Below are 17,779 nucleotides of genomic sequence, written 5' to 3'. Positions count from 1 at the left end.
ATTGAATGAAATTTAAAAACGAGGAAACTAAGGCACAGAGAGATGAAGTTGCTTACCACCAAATCACCAAGTTAGTAAACAGCAGAGAGGAGATTTAAACCTCAGTAGTCTGGAGACATAAAGCAGCTATAATGAAATTACCTGGGTACCAGTGGGATCTTCCAGCTTCTGTTTTAAGCAGATTCCACAGCAGGGAATAAATGGTTGCTATAAACCAACTGCCTAATAAAGGGAGATTGCAAGATCCTCCAATGTCTCTCATTTCCCCCAAACAGGCTCACACCTATCACCATTGGAAAACTCAACCTCAACTCCCAGTTGTAGCACCTCAGCAGGCAGCTCTGTATGACTTTTCTATTCGAGAGTTTTGGGCCGGGCATGGTGGCTCATGCCTGTAATCTTAGCAGTTTTGGAGGCTGTGGCAGGCGTATCACCTGAGGTCAGGAGTTCCAGACCAGTCTGGCCAACATGGTGAAACCCTGTCTCTACTGAAAATACAAAAATTAGCTGGGAGTGGTGGTGCATGCCTGTAATCCCAGCTACTTGGGTGGCTGAGGCAAGAGAATCGCTTCAATCCAGGAGATGGGGAGGTTGCAGTGAGCTGAGATCGCACCACTGCACTCTAGCCTGGGAGACAGAGTGAGACTCCATCTAAAAAAAAAAAAAAAAAAAAAAAAAAAAAGCAAGAGTTTCAACATACACAAAAGCTGGAGAGTGACTTGAGGTACCCAATCTAAATTACAAGAACCACCACCACAGCAGGTACTCAGAAGTAGGTGTAAAACAGAAAACCCCGATAAGATGGCACGGAAAGGGAAGAAGGAAGCTCCTGCCCCTCCTAAAGTCAAAGCCAAAGCAAAGGCTTTGAAAGCCAAGAAGACAGTGTTGAAAGGTGTCCACAACCACACACACAAAAAAGATCCACATGCCCCTCACCTTCCAGCGGCCCAAGACACTGCAACTCTGTAGGCAGCCCAAATATCCTCGGAGGAGTGCCCCCAGAAGAAACAAGCTTGACCACTAGGCTATCACCAAGTTTCCGCTGACCACTGTGTCAGCCACGAAGGAGATAGGAGACAACAGCACACTTGTGTTCATTGTGGATGTTAAAGCCAACAAGCACCAGATCAAACAGGCTGTGAAGAAGCTCTATGATATTGACGTGGCCAGTCAACACCCTGATTTGGCCTGATGGAGAGAAGAAGGCATATGTTTGACTGGCTCCTGATTACAATGCTTTGGATGTTGCCAACAAAATTGGGATCATCTAAACTGAGTCCAGCTGACTAATTCTAAATTTATGTGTATCTTTTCACCAGAAAGAAAAAACAAACAAACCAGAAAACCCCTGTAGTTTTCCTTCTTAGCTTACCTGGAATGAGATAAAAGGAAGTGGGGGCAAACTAGGATGTTAAAAAGAACAGAATTTAAGAGGAGAAAACATATTGCCACAAAAATAAATGAAGGTTGACAGCACATAACACGTATGAATGACAGTGACAGAAAGACTGAAATCTAGTATTACATAATTACTACAACAGCCAGCTAAACTTGAAGTAGTGAAGTCATGTAAGGTATTGAAGATATAAGGTGATAAGAAATACCAGAAAAGAGATTTATAACTTTGGGCAAGTCATTTGACCTTTCTATGTCTGTTTTCTCCTTTGAAAAATGGGAATACACCAGTGTAGCCCTCCCCACTCATGGCTGTTATGAAGACCAATCATGATAACACATGGAAAAATGTCTTATAAGATGTAAAGATAAAATAGCCATATAAGTTTTTAGGATTACTTCTGTCAGAAAATTTTTAAAAGTACATAAATACGGTCACATACTTAAGATGTAAACCATTTCCAGTAACAAACTTATGTATGATTTTTGATATCTTTATCTCCACTCTCCCATGAGTTCATGTTCTACAATATCACCTGCAGTGCTTTCAGCCAGTTGTGCTTCTCTCAGATGCTGATGTTAAGCTACATTTTCTTTTCCACAAAAAGACAATAAATATTCCAGAATGAAAAATTACCTTGGAATGTGCTAGAGATGAAGATTCCTCATTCTGGAAAAAGATGAAAGCTAAGAGGAATTATGATAAAAGTCTAAAACTGGAAATACAAGTGGAGATGAAGCTCAATAAACTCCAGGCCTGCGTTTCAGTTCTAGTTTAATCAGTAAATTGTTGTGTGACCTTGAGCAAGTGTCGTCACTTTATGTAGAAAGTGGAAATAACTCCTCATTCACCTCACAAGATACTTATAAGAATCAATTGACAAAACAGATTTAAAGGTATTATAGAAACATAACCTCAGATGCCTAGAACCAGTCCCCTTGCCTTGAATCTCCGTTGAACAAATATATTTATGTTTAAACAATAATTAATCTTATATGCAATAAGCAGATAAAACTCTTACTATTAAAGAAGGCCATGTGAAACAATGGGAAAATCATTTAACTAGGATCTGGGAGACTTGTATTCTAGATCAGGCTTCACTGTTATCTAGCAGTGTCATTTTGAGTAAACTACTTAGTCCTTTTCAGATCCCTTCCAGTTTATAACATTCTATGATATATGATTTTATTACAAGGACATAGATGGAAAATCCATAATAATCATCTCAGGTTTCTGCTTAACTTGTGAGATTGATGTCAAGAAGGATTAAGTTTTCTACAAACCATCAGGTAAACTTGAGTCTCATTCCAATGGTATTTTAAAAATTACTATGAATGACTGGGCTCGGTGGCTCACGCCTGTAATCCCAGCACTTTGGGAGACCGAGGCGGGTGGATCACTTGAAGTCAGGAGTTCGAGACCAGCCTGACCAACATGGTGAAACCCCATCTCTACTAAAAAATACAAAAATTAGCCAGGTGTGGTGGCACATACCTGTAGTCCCAGCCACTCGGTAGGCTGAGGCAAGAATCACTTTAACTCAGGAGGTGGAAGTTGCAGTGAACTGAGATCATGCCATTGCACTCCACTCTGCGTGAAAGAGTGAGGCTCCACCTCAAAAAAAAATTATGGGTGATTTTAAATGTATACAAAAGTAGACAAAAACCCCATGTGCCTACTCTCAGATTCAATGATTTTCAGCTAATGGTAAACCTTATTTCATCTGTACCTCGACTCACTCCCCCTATCTCAATGGATATTTTTATGCAAATCCCAGATATCATACCATTTCATGGCATTTCTTTTTTTAATTTGAATTTTTAAGTTCTGAGGTACATCTGCAGGATGTGCAGGTTTGTTACATAGGTAAACGTGTGCCACACTTCATGGCATTTCTAATGGGACACATTTAATTTTCACAATTGCCCTGTGAGGTAGGTATTACTGTTGATCCCACTATACACATGATGAAATAGTCAGTGGGATTAAATAATCCCAAGGTCACATAAACTGGTAAATTATTGAGCTGGGATTGGAATCCAGGTATGATGTTTGATACCAAAGCTCTTTTTTTCCTTAAAGTACATGCTACTACCCTGCACTTTGAAATAGTTTGTTAGAGTTGAAAATAATAATAATGAAGGTGTTTTTATATCTTTGCAGCAAACTCTAATATTGAATATATGTACAGAGTATTAAAAGATTCCCACTAATTATTATGTTAATTATAAAACAAAACCTCTACGAATTACAACTCCAGCAATGGCACTAAGGGACAAAGAGCCACAGCAGCAAAAACTCATTGCTCTGAATCATTATGTAACATCTCATGTGATCCTCTTCATTACTTCATATCTTTATTTCATGCAACAATCTCCTCCAATAAATTAAACATGGTGGTAGTGTGGCAACCACAAATAATTTGTAACAATACAATTGGTCCTCATCCATGTTTTGTGCAACAGGTACTTAAGGGAAGAGACCTTGGCTCCTGAATAACTTTTCTACTCACTGCCCAAGCAGTGGTTCAGGAGCACCAAGACAAGGCATCCTAGAAGAGTCTTGGACCATTTCAGTTTGTAGAGCTCCAGAAAGTGAGGTTAATGCAGTAGCCAATTCAATGCTACACATCTATTCTAGGATCTAGCTACAAAATTAAGGAATAAGTATGTTATTATTCTTTTAGCACCAACTGTTATGTATATTTATCAGAACTAGTTTAACAAACAAGAAATAAATATATTCACATCACCTCCCCGCCCATTCTAACTGAAGATGAAACAACCGCATCATTGAACGTATAGGAAGAAACAAGAGATGGAATAATTAGCTCCAAATAATCAAAGTTAAATATATGCTCAGCATCATGTAGACCTTTCTGAAGATACTGTACTTTATTTGTGATGTACAATATTTCAAGAAAAATGGTAAATAGAAGAGAAATGCAGAAAAAAATGAAAGCAACTCTAGAGAAATAACCAATTTTTTTAAAAGAAAACAAAATGGAGCTAGATCAAGAAATGTAGATGATTACATCTGGCAAAAAGGGGGACAGGGAAAAAGAAAGCTGGCCTGATAATTGTCTTCAAAGGCACATTTAGGTATTTGGAGAAAGTAGAACTACTATGTCATTTACAGGACATCATGGTTAACTTAAAGGGGAACTTTCTGATGATAATCAAGTCTTTACCAAGAACCTACTAAATAGCCAACACTGTAGCAGATATTTTGTGGGAAGGAGGGAGGAGGTAATACCAGAAGGAAGAAAACAAACTTCACGGTCTCTGGCCTCTATCCTCAGTAAATTTGCAGTCTAGGTCAGATAGAGAAAACTGGCAGCCTGCTGCAGATGTTGGCCTGGTTCTCATAGTGATGTTAAAGATTAAAACAGAAACATATAACAACCTTTCAAATGCAGATTTCATATTTTTTAAGAAAAAAATCCTATTTCTTGCTTTTCTAAAAAAGCTGAGAGATTTTATAATACAGACTGTACATTGACACAAGGGAAAAATTAGCTGGAGATGATCAATAGCTGTCCCCTTTAGACAGGGCATGCTTTTCTCATTTTACTGGGCCCTGGCAATTTGAGTTTGAGATCCCAGGTCCGTGTGATGAGAAACAATTATGCATAAAATAATAGCAATCAAATATTACAAGATAATAGATGCTGCATTGCTGGATTATGATTTGAGGCTACGAGCAATAATTAGGAGAGGAGGAGATTACTGAGAATGGAATAGTCAGAAAAAATTTCAAATAAATGGTTTGCTTTGAGGTGGGCTTTGAAGAACTAGGACAGTCAAGAAGAAACAGAAAGGAAATCCAGATGAGAGGAAAAGTAAACTGCATACTCCATGAAGGCAAGGGTCCCACCTAAACTGATAGTTTACCTAACCTAAAGTGATAGTTTACCACTATCACCTCAGCTTCTAGCATGATGCTTCCAACTTTGTAGACACCCAGTAAATTACTGTGGAGTGAAGGAGAGTAGCATAATTTTTAAAAGTGTTTTAAGGAATATATCCTTGCAGTGGTCCTCAGAGTAGACAGGGCAGAAAAAATCAAGGTAGAACTAGAAGCTATTGGAACATTCTATGAGTACTGCGGTAAGAGCTTACATAGGTGCCATAATCTCAATATCTAGATTAGGGGTCAGACAGGTTAAGGCCACCTAGGCCAGATGAGCAACATGGTGAACAAAAAATACAAGTTTTAAAGGGGAGGGAGGGAGAAGCTCATCAACTCTAGGCAATTATTGCCAAGAGAGAATGCTGGTTCAGTATCTTCTGATTATTCAAAAGAAACTGGAATTGTAGAATTTTTGTTTTCTTTTGAGATGGAGTTTCGCTCTTGTTGCCCAAGCTGGAATACAATAGTGTGATCTCGGCTCACTGCAACCTCCGCCTCCCGGGTCCAATAGATTCTCCTGTCTCAGGTTCCTGAGTAGCTGGGATTACAGGCATGTGCCACCACGCCCGGCTAATTTTGTATTTTTAATATAGATGGGGTTTTACCATGTTGGTCAGGCTGGTTTCGAACTGCTGACAGGTGATCCTCCCGCTTCGGCCTCCCAAAGTCCTGGGATTACAGGCGTGAGCCACTGCTCCCGGCCTAGAATTCTAGAATTTTAAGGGAAATCTGATTTTGAAATATTGGCAATCAACCAACTTTTAAAAGTGTGGGACTAGGCAATTTGACACACTGCTATGAACTGACTTGTGCCGTGTCCACTCACCAAAAAAAAAGACCTAACCTAGTGACTATATTTGAAGATAGGGCCTTTAGGAAAGAAATTAAGGTTAAATGAGCTCATTAAAGTGAGGTTCTGTTCTGACAGGACTAGTGTCTTTCTAAGAAGACACAGCAGAGAGAATTCACTCTTTCTCCTCCCATTTGTACAAAGGTCACATGAGTACACAGTGAAAAGGTGGCCTTCTACAAGTCAGAAAGAGAGTCCTCACGAAAATCTGACCATGTTGGCACCCTGATTATGGACTTCCAGCCTCCAGAACTGTGAGAAAATACATTTCTGTTGTTTAAGCTACTCAGTCAATGGTATTTCGTTATGGCAGCCTGAGATCTCTAATGCACTGCTTACAAAAGTTTTTATTGTTATTACAAATAACACTGCAAAAGTTTGGAAATAACTTAAAGATCAATCAACAGAAAACTGTTTAAAAATTTGTGGCTCATGCATATAGTAAAAACCTATGCAGTCATACAAAAGAATGAGGCATTTAAAAAATGTACATATATGAAAATATCTCCAAAGTATATTTTTAAGTAGACAAGCAAGTTGTAGAGAATATGCAGAATGTGTTACTATCTGTGTATAAAAGGTGAAGGGGATCTATATATATATATATATATATGCACACACACACACACATATATATAAAAGAAACTACCTCATAAGGTTGCAGTGAAGAATAAGTGTGTTAATTTTGTAAACACTTAGAAGAAGGCATGAAAGTGAAGTAAGCAGTGAGAAAATATAGTTGTTGTGGTTCTTACATATATACTAATATTATATATGTATTATATATAATATGAGCTCATCTAACCTTAATTTCTTTCCTAAAGGCCGTATCTCCAAATACAGTCACAAGCTTAGGTATTAGGTCTTCAATGTATGAATTTTTTTTTGGGGGGGGGGTCGCAATTCAGTTCGTGTCAGTATGTCAAGTTGCCTAGTTACACACTTTTAAAAGTTGATTGATAACCGATATTTCAAAATCGGATTTCACTTAAATTCCTAGAATTCCAGTTTCTTTTGAATAATCAGAAGATACTGAACCATAAATATATATATATATATATATATATCCATCCATCTATCTATCTATAGAAAACCAAACATGATTTCACATTATCTTTGAGTAAACAAATGAGCCCAATACTACAATGTTATTCACACACACAGACACACACACACACACACACACTCATTGCTTGATATACACTAAATATCCCTGGAAAGATTCCTAATAAATAGACAACATTAGTTGCCTCCAGCGAGGCAAAATGGTGGCTAGAGAACAGGAATAGGAGGGAGACTTTTTCACCATGCACCCTTTAGTAAATAATGAATTTTGAGCCACGCGGAATGCATTACCAATTGAAAATGCATGTTTTAGTTGAAAGTTTTTAAATTTTAGGGAAAACAAAACACATGTGTGAGCTTTAGTTGGTCTGTAGGCTAATTGTTTGCACCTCTCGCCTAAATTAAGATGGTGGCAGTTAGAATAATAATAAAGAAACAGATACCAGATACAAAGGGGAAAAATACAACAGCTATTGGCATCTAATTAAATGAGAAAATGAGAAAGAGGGGAAAGTTTAACACCAGCATTCGAGCATGGGACATGAGTACCACAACAGCTACATTTTCCCACTGCTTCACTTTCATGCCGCCTTCTAAGTGTTTACAAAATTAACACACTTATTCCTCACAGCAACCTTATGAGGTAGTTTCTATTATTATCCCCAATGCACAGATGGGACAACTAAAGTACAGAGTTTAAATAAGTTCACCATTACTATGGTCATAGTAAGTTGCAGAACCAGGGAAGTGAAAGGAAGAGTCTTGAATGAGGAAGGAGTGAAGAGTCCAGAGGTGATGATGGGCTGTATATTAGAAATGGTGAGTGTGAGGTTACAACAAAATGTCAAATTGCTAGTGATTTGAAATACCTGGATTGGGCTCTTGAGATGGGCTCCTTAATAATCCTAGAGCTTGGTTTGCCCACATCACATCTATTTTGTCTAAATACACAGATAACATCTTTTAGTATATTATACAGAGCATCTAGCATCTTTCATATATTTAAATCCAGCTTCCTGTCCACTAATCTACATTCCACTTCTGCAAACACACAGCAGCATTTAAATAAAACAAAATTTTTTAAATAACAAAAATGATGAGACCGCAACTTATGAAACATATTAGATATCAGGCACTGGGTTCAATGCTTTACTTACATTATTTATAATCACAAATTATCACATCATTTTAGAGATGAGGAAACTGAGGCTAAATGATGAAACTCAGTTGAGGATAGTAAACATTAGCATATAAAAATCAGGAAGAGGTCGGGCACTGTGGCTCATGCCTGTAATCCCAGCACTTTCGGAGGCTGAGGTGGATGGATCACCTGAGGGTGGGAGCTCGAGACCAGCCTGACCAACATGGAGAAACCCCGTCTCCGCTAAAAATACAAAATTAGCCAGGTGTGGTGGTGCATGCCTGTAATCCCAGCTACTCGGGAGGCTGAGGCAGGAGAATCACTTGAACCCGGGAGGCGAAGGTTGCGGCGAGCCGAGATCACGCCATTGCACTCCAGCCTGGGCAACAAGGGCGAAACACCATGTCAAAAAAAAAAAAATCAGAAAGAATACCAAACATGATCTCACACTGTCTTTGAATAAACAAATGAGCCCAATACTGCAATGTTATTCCCTGATTCATACTCTACTTAACAATAAGATGGTAATCATACTAGATAATCATCTATGTCAATCGTCCGAATCAAGTTTTCCTTCATTCACAAAATCATGACATTGTAAAGCTAGATCTTAGAAGATCATCTACAGCCCCCACCACACCAGGCACAGACAATCTGGCAAGATCAAAGATGATTAGGCTCTGTTTGCTACTTTGGTTATTGGAATTCACTTAACTCAGCCAATGAGAACCCCATCTCAGAAATGCATGTATTAGAACAATGAGAGTGGTGATGGTGGTCTGCTACATGGTTATTTTTTTCCCAATTTCCAATGTGTCCTGAAAAGTCTAAACAAGAGGGATGTATAGCTCCTGAGGGCTCTGAAGGTACAGCCATTAAGTAAGTTGGTCTTGAGGGTGAACTACATAGATGCACCTGTCATTTTTACTTTTGAGGTTATTATGTCTACTCTTCCTATGTTTTCTGCCTGTCTGCCCTCCAGGCTTACCTGAAGACATTGCTCCCCACCCATTCTCTGTGTCCCCAGCAGTCACCAAAGGTCAACAACTCTCAAGGGCTTCCCCATAACTCTGAAGAATGGGGTGAGGTCATTTATCTATCACTTGTTTCTGTTGTCCAAAAGTCCTGTTGGTTATATCATTCTGGTTAAGTTGCCCAAAGAATGAGAGAAAAGGCAGGCTAGTAGCCCTTTCTTTCAGAAGTGATGAAGTCTGGTGGAAACAATGTTAAATCAGAAGCAAATAAAACCTGTGTTCTAGCCTCAGCCTTTGGACAAACTAATTCAGTCTTCCTAAGTTTCCTTTCACCACATCTGGAAGGTGTTTTAAGGACAGAAAAACACTAATTTTATCAGCAGTGGTCCAGAAAAAGAGTTCCAAACTGAGCAGAAAAGGGAAGTTAAACTAGGATACAAGTGGCAGCCTCTGCCACATACACAAGATATTTCATCCACCCGAATATCTATTGAGATAGAATTATTAATCTGCATTCTATGGAAGAGAAAAGCAAGGCCCAGGGTGATGCAGCTAATAAGTGGTGATACTAGGGTTTCAAAGCAGATTACCCCAAACCATGGCAATCTCCATCAGTTTCAAATCCAAATTTAAAGATTATTCTTTTTGCTCAATTATTACCACACTGGGTGACAGGTGCTTAATAAATGCCTTTCTTCACGATTAAGACAATACCAAAAGAAATAAGACATCGTGCCTTTGGCCACCTGTTTGGATGTGATTTATTTTTTCCCAAATTCTTAGGGTTAAAAAAAAAAGCCCATAAAAAGACAGCTCCGCCAAGTGGCTGAACAAATGGATTCACTTCAGCAATCACAGCAACTAGGCCCAATCAGTCTTCCACCTACACAGACGAACCAACTGCCTTGGCCATGTCTTAAAGGGCCGGAGCAGAGCCTAGGCTCCGGCTTCCTTCTCCAACCAAGCTCAGCCCCTCCTTAAAGAGCTGGCACGCCCAAAGCAGCTCCTCCCCGGCAGCTGCTTCCAGGCCTCACTCTGTGCCTCCAATAGCCTAACTTTGCACCTTAAACCACTGTCTCCTCCTCCCTCTTTTCAGAAGCTTCTCTAGGTACCCGCTATGGCTTCAGGGGGTTACCTGGGAGCTTTGGCCTTGTGAATCCTGTTCTCTCTGTTTGTGACTTTGGCTGTGTGGGGTTAAGTCAAAGACAATCCTTACCGCTTAAGGAGTATTGGGAGTGCCGAGACAGGGGAGACTAGACTAGACAAATCCATCCATTCTTGCCCCCTTCCACTTCTTCCACCAAGCTCTCTCTTCTCCTTCTTGGCCCTTCTTTGCCCAGCCCTTTAGCAAAGTCATTTTCCCTTGAGTTTCATTTGATTCCACATAGTGTTCTTAACCTTCCGCTCCCGCCCCCACTGCTGAAACCCCAAGTGGGGTGTGTGGGGGGAGCAGGGGGACTGGGAGGGGGATTGAATCTAGACGAAAGAGGTGGGAGTGGGTGGGTATTAGTCCCAGAGTCACTTACCGACCATGTCACTAGCTGAGGACTCCTGAAGTGTCCAGAACTCATGCCGTCCTCCGGGAGGCTCATACTCCTGAGCTGATCGCAAGAGAGCTGTTCCCCTCACACCCGCCCCATTCTGACATAGCGCAGGGCGACGCGTTCTCGTCTTCCTGTTCTTGGGCCCCCACTCCCCTATTTCTCCGGGCTGGAAAATGAGGAGGGGATCGAAAGGGGAGGGAGTCGATTCAGACCCAGCTGGGCCACTCTCGGAACAAGGGAAACAAAGCTCTCAAGCATCCAACCCAAAAATCAGGGGCCGGCAGAGTAGACTTCCTAAAAAGAATCCTCCTCCCTGCAGTTTTTCCTTGGACAAAAATAAAGTGGGTTCGCTGGGCTGAAGTGGCCAGAGCTTAAGGTCCTCCGTTCCGCTTTTACCTCCACCAATTCAGTTCCGGCCAAGCCCGCTCTCCACCCATCCTCTGAACTCCACACACCCTTTAAAAAGAGAGGGCCGGGGGTGGGGGCTATGAAAACCAACCCAATCCCCAAAGCACTTCTTGAACACAAAGTTGAGGCGGAGAAGAAATCCTTCAAGACAGGAACCCACGAGGAGATACCACAAGAGGATCCCTTCACCGCCGCCGTTGCCGCCGCACACCCCAGCGCCTTCCTAAAAAGAAAGAAGGGAGGAAAAAAATGCCGACGATTGGTAGAATCATAGAGAAGAACACCAGCCCCAGGGCAGGGGCTTCAGCGAAAAATGGCAGCAACTCGTGCGGGTCCTCTGGGGCGGGGTTTCTTGGAGGCACCTAGCTGCCCCACGGGGGACCTCGCGCCCCACGCGGGTCAGAACCTAAAGTGCTCTCTGGGCAACCTGAGTGGGTAGAGTGATTCCGTCTTTCTCTGGCCCTGCTAGGCCCAAAGGAGAGGTGTGACTATCGTGAGGACTCCACCTAGGGTGGAGTTCCTTAAAAAGGACAGGCGGCCGCTAGAGGAGAGTGCAAAGTGGGAGGAGGTGGAGAAGGGTGGGGCTGAGAAGGAGGAGGGAGGAAGGAGGGGGTGGGGCGGGGCCCTGGGCCGACAGAGCTGGCCTCGCCTCTGGCGGCCGCCTCCCTCAGCCTCCAGCAGCGGCAGGTATAATTCCAATCAATTTCAGTTCCTTATCTGTCCCAAAATTAAGGCTTGCAAGCACACTGCTTGATTACCTATTTACTCCGGTTATGCTAATTCTCCAGGGGAGGGTGGTGAAACGGGTACTGGGATTGGGGCTGGGGGCTGTGTAAGAGCGAAAGGATGGGGAAAGGAGAAAACAAAAAAGCTGACAACTGGAAGCGATATTTATTCTCCTACCTCTCCATGGTAACACGAGCAAGGACAGCGAGGTCACAGTGTCTTCTCAGGGAGGAAGCTAAAAGGAACGGAGATTGGAGCTGGGTGCATTTTCTAGCAAGAGATAAGCCAAGGAGGTGAGGGCGAAGGAGTAGGTGGGGAAGAAGAAGGAGTTGAAGATGATCTGTGAATACAGCGTGGCCCAGCAGGGAGACTTAAGAAAGGCTTTCTCAGTCTCCCAGATACCAGACCTCTAAGAATAGAGTTCTCAACCCCCTGAGACCGCCTCTCAGCCAGGCATTGGCGAAGATCCCCGTAAAGCTGAATCCACAGGATAGGAGCCATGTTTCCAGGATTTCTTTACGCTTGCCTGAAAGTCTCTCTCTAGCTCATTTTAATGGGAGGCCAGGAAGTCACAAGCAACCACAGCCCATTTTCAGTGCCTCTTCCCTACCACAATTCTTTTAAAGAAGAGGAAAAAGAAGAGAGACAAGAAACAAAGCAGAGGGAGGAAGAGCAAAGAGACAGGAGAAATAATAATATCTGCCATGTATTCAGCACCTAATATGGGCAAGTCCCTGAGCCAGGTGCTTTTACATTCAACATTTCCCAATTTAGTCCCAATAACAACCCTGGGAACTAGGTACTGTTATATTCTCTGTGCCCTTTATTTAAAAAAAATAAGGAAACGGAGGGCCACAGCCCAGTACTTTCGAAGACATAGGTCTACTTGCTTAGTTAATATTTCTGCCTGAATATCTTCTGTGCATCTCATCTACCTTCTTTTCCCCAAAACACTCTGTTCTTCCTCCTGTAGTTCACCAGCTACCCGAATGGCACCACCATACAACCAAGGCAGCACCCTGGAACTCATCCTTTAACCTGCTGTGATTTGGCCTTTGTCTACCTCTCAAACAGCAGAGATTTTGCTGTTCTCCTGGGCTTTACCTGGATTACAAATCCCTGAGAATTCCAAGCTGTTTCCAATCTCTATGCTTTGGGTTGCTTTACTTTCTCTGACTGAAATAGACTAAGCTCTCTGTCCACCTTTTTTTTCTTGCATGTCCTTCCAATGAATCTTTCCACTTTCTTGAAAGGACTAACTCAAGGTCATCTCCCCTCCTTACTTAATTTCTTCAGGCAAAACTGACCATTGCTTCCTCTGTGCCCTTCTCTACCTCGGAGCACATATTTGTTGGTATAATTGCCTCCCCCTACTAAACTATAAAGTCCTTGAGCTGAAGCACCAGGTGATCTCATTTCTGTAACTTGGATGCCAAGTTATATTATTATTAACAATAATAATAGTTATTGAGCATTAACTATGTACTAAACTCTGTTGTAAGCCTCTTATGTATATTAACTCATTGAATCCTTCTGACAATCCTATGGGTAGACATTGCTATTCCCATTTTACAGATGTGGAAACTTAGTGACAGGTTAAATAAATACACATGCATATCTATTTGTTTCATAAAAGAATGTCCCTGTAGTAGGGGTTTCATAAATAACTCTCTGTCTCACTGTATCTCTTCACCACCACCTGCACCCCTGCCAAGCTTACAAGGTAAGATATATTGAGATGGAATCATACAGAGAAGTGTACAACTCTCTACGCCTTCATTTAAAAAATTTACTTTGTTCCTTGGAGCCTTTGTTTCTCAATGTATAAAATTTGGGAAGTATTATCCAATATAGGATTCTCACCACTACAGCACTGTTTTGAGCAATGCTGAAAAGTTTTCTCTTAGATTCAAGTGTGTGAAAGACATTAAGCAGTTTATATCAATAATAAATGCATTTTTGTGATGTGCAGATGAAAATGAGTAGATTGCTGAAGTAACATTTTGAAAAGAGTAGCCACTACTAGCCCTGAATACAGTGGGTGTGCCTTAAGGTCATCGAGTTACTTTTTCAGTCTGAAATAGCTTTTCAAGAAGGTCGATCCATACACAGATAGCTTAACAGTTTATATTTTATTAAAAGTCTTTATTGTTAACAAATTTATTTTAAGCTCTAGCTTTTTGTTTATTTTAGAAATACTGCCTCAACTTTATTTGTGGGGAAAACTTAGACCTTAGATGGCAAATTCAGTTTTTGAAAAACTTGAAGTTATTGAAACTTGGAAAAACAAACCCAAGATCCTTTCCCATCTGTTCTTTCATCCATTCAGTCAATAAAATGTATTGAGCACCTGTGCTTTATCAAGAACAATGCTAGGTGTTGGGGGGCAGTGGAATGAGAACATCCATTCTAAGAGGCTCCAGTGGATGAACCCTCAATTTCACTGTACGCACACAGCCTATTAGTCCACATTTCCCCTTCAAGTCTTTTAGAGATGGCCTCTGTCTCACTCAAATTAGGACCCAAAGATGGTTCACAGGGAACTATGAAACCCATGACCACAGTTAATGTCAAAGGCGGGAGTTTGCCTTTATATTCTTTTACTCTTGACACATAGAAATAATCAGCATGTGGTTGGTGTTGTCTATGTCACACGAAAGGGTGTGAGGGAGCAGGTATGCAGAACTAGAAGTTTTGATAAATTTCCCTGTCCTTCTAGGAGCACCTCAGGCTCTCCTTTCTTTAGCTGGCTAGAATAAACATGAACCAAATAGCAACCTGCGATATTTTCAACTCCTTCCATCCGACCTTATGCGTGAGGGAGACTGCTTGAAGAAGCAGCCTGTGCTTTCCTCTATATATCCAAGTAATCAGATGAGGAGTATTAAATTAAGTGTGGAACCTAATGAAAAGCAGCTGAGAAATATGCAGACACGATTCTGGGCCCACATATGCTGTTCTTCCCTTCCTCTCTTTCTCCTCTTCATCATCCTGCGTCTCCTCCTCCTGAAAGCCAGCTGACAAACTACCAGGGTGGAGCCCAGTCTGAGGGCTGGAGGGAAGGGAGGAGGAAAAGCCTCAGTAAGAGGACTCCACCCTCTCTGCTCCCAGTAGAACGACAACAATAAAAAAAAGAAGGCTTCAGAAGCTGGGCCTGACAGGAAGGTGGGGCAGAATAGGGCAAAGTGAGGAAGGGTGGGTAGATGGCAGGGGAGTTAGGACCTCAGCTGGGTAAAGCTGGGCTGGGGAATGGGAGGGAAGTCAAGCAATATATAAACAGAAAAATCTGCATTCATTAAATCGCTGTTGTTTGTGGAACAACAAAAATGTAGCTAAAACCAGGGCATAGTTCAGACCTAGTGGGAACAAAATTGTCCTCCTCACCCACTTTTCTTCTTATTCCACAGTTCCCCAGAGAGCATATTCCTTCTGCGAGCTCAGCTAGAAGGAGACCTTTTGCCCCTCTGCTAATGTTGAACCAGTGTTAAGTTCCTCACATGTCCCAGAGGACAGCACTAAGGTTACTGCCAGCAAAGGATAAAGCTATTTTGGAGAAGGAAATCTAGTTAGTTGAGAGAAGAAAGCCTGGAAGGAGATTGCAGGGATAAAACAATGATTTAGATTGCAAACTGTGCAAACCTGGGCAAGTGCCTTCACATCTCTAAACATCACTTTCCTCACCTATTTCTTTTAAAGATATCTTATTACTTCACAGAATTGTCAAAAAGATTCAATAAGATGCAGAGGTGGCTTTACAGTAAAATTAATGAAGCTTAAGCTTTACGCCCCTTTCCAAGACTCTGGGAGGGATCAAACATTGTGTTTTTCTTAAAGATGGTCCCCAAAGTGGTATAAGCTTCCAGTCCCACAAAACCTAGATTGGCCCCCGATGAGATTATAGCCTACAAAGCACAGTGTCTGGCACAAAGAAAGCTCTCAATAAAGGTTAACTAATATTCATAGCAATGGCAACTGTGAAAACTACCAGCTTTAGGTTGAGTCTCTTTCTGGTCATAGATATTGAGAACATGCTCCTGTGTTCCCCATAACCCTTGCCACTGTATGTATAAATAAACCAGTTTATAAAAATCAGCAACTAAACTGCTTGCTTGAGACATTCAGAGGCATGATTAAATTTGGTTTAGGAATGGCCAATGGGCCAGAAACATGTGGCCAGGGTTTGAAATTCTGGCACGGCACCATCCCAGACAAGCTCTAGCAGGCCTGCTGAGTCCTATAAATTTAGTTGTGCCTCAGGCTGCTATCTTTATGAGCAAGGAGCTTGACTAGGTAGGGGTGTGTGTGTGTGTGCGTGTGTGTGTGTGCGTGTGTGTGTGTGCGTGTGTGCGTGTGTGTGTGCGTGTGTGTGTGTATGTGTGTGTGTGTGTGTGTGTGTGTGTGTGTGTTGGGGCTAGGGGGTTGAGTATGTATGGGTTTTTAACTCCATTTTAGACCCTAGAAACCACCACACCCATAAATTGGAGGAGGGAAGAGGGAAGAGACTTTATAATCAACAATCAAGTCAAACCAGAAAAACTGCACCTGCAGAAAAGGGATAACATCCTTGGCCTTGTCCCCAAAGTGTATATTCCTGAGTCAGGGAAAGAGCCTATTGTGTATACAAGAAAAAGACTTGCAGGCCGGACACCCTGGCTCACGCCTGTAATCCCAGCACTTTGGGAGGCTGAGGCGGATGGATCACGAGGTCAGGAGTTCGAGACCAGCCTGGCCAATATGGTGAAACCTGGTCTCTACTAAAAATACAAAAATTAGCCAGGCATGGTGGTGCACACCTGTAGTCCCAGCTACTTGGGAGGCTGAGGCAAAAGAATTGCTTGAACCCGGGAGGCGGAGGTTGCAGTGAGCTGAGGTCGTACCACTGCACTCCAGCCTGGGCCACGGAGTGAGACTCTGTCTCAAAAAAACAAAAAGAAAAAGACTTGAATTACTGCTTTAATATTAAGCAAATAAATATATGAGATTGTCTAAGGAAATGCATAAATAGAACATGAACTTTTTTTTATCACTGAGCTAATCCAGAGAGGCGCCAGGGCTCTGAAGGCCCCCAAAGGCAGGCTCATGCTTATCATCCTTGTGTTACTTACCACAAGCAGCTCTCACTTCCCCAACAGAGGGGTGGTATCCATCTTTCACTGTCCCCTAAGCCAACAGGAGATTGGCCTTCACCCTTCTTCCCATTGCAGTCTTATCACTTCCCTCAGAAAGTAAAAGGGAGAGAATAAAGAGGGTGGGGAGGATGTCTTTGGTGCTTTCTTAAAACCTTTCTGCCAACACACCTATTGAAGTACTGCAGCCTCATTTTTCATACTTTGTTTGCCCAAATGGCCTTGCATTGTGGTAGTTGGAGCAGTTTACCCTGGAGCCACAATAACAGGATATTCCCTTCTCAAGTCAGGCCAGCAGGGTATTTAAAAGAGTAAGCCAGGCAGATTAGCAGTAGTAATTTACTTCCTAAGGTGAAATAAATTCTTTGATCCAAGATGAGAGTCTAATTAGTATGTTATGGGGATATAAGCAACGATACCTGTTTACATGATATAAACACACAACTAAATGGCCAGGAGTATGTGAACAAGTGGGGAGAATATACACAAATATACTGAAAATAAAACAATGCATACACACATACTAGCAAGATTTAGTCACCCAATCACAGAATGTTGGTGTAGGAAGGACCCAAAGAGGTTATTTCATCCAGTGGCATTCATAACAGGTGATTTAGGTGGTACATAGATAAATATT

General features: G+C 41.8%; 1 protein-coding gene across 4 annotated transcripts in view; it reads right to left on the bottom strand.

Moving 5' to 3' along the window:
- Positions 1–12,273, bottom strand: part of KLF8 (KLF transcription factor 8) — a 57,284-nt gene extending 45,011 nt beyond the window's left edge. For 2 of the 4 annotated variants that reach the window (XM_055269459.2, XM_055269458.2), the window contains exon 1: positions 10,865–11,770. In XM_055269459.2, the coding sequence (XP_055125434.1) occupies positions 10,865–10,871 (7 nt within the window). In that variant the 5' untranslated portion in view covers positions 10,872–11,770. Of the gene's footprint in view, positions 1–10,864; positions 11,771–12,193 lie in introns of those variants that run through there. The other 2 variants (XM_055269455.2, XM_055269457.2) reach the window with 2 other exon arrangements.
- Positions 12,274–17,779: the final 5,506 nt, after the last annotated feature.

Source organism: Symphalangus syndactylus, chromosome X (assembly GCF_028878055.3).
Source record: "Symphalangus syndactylus isolate Jambi chromosome X, NHGRI_mSymSyn1-v2.1_pri, whole genome shotgun sequence".
Taxonomy (NCBI): domain Eukaryota; kingdom Metazoa; phylum Chordata; class Mammalia; order Primates; family Hylobatidae; genus Symphalangus; species Symphalangus syndactylus.
This window is presented reverse-complemented; position numbering and strand designations above follow the sequence as displayed.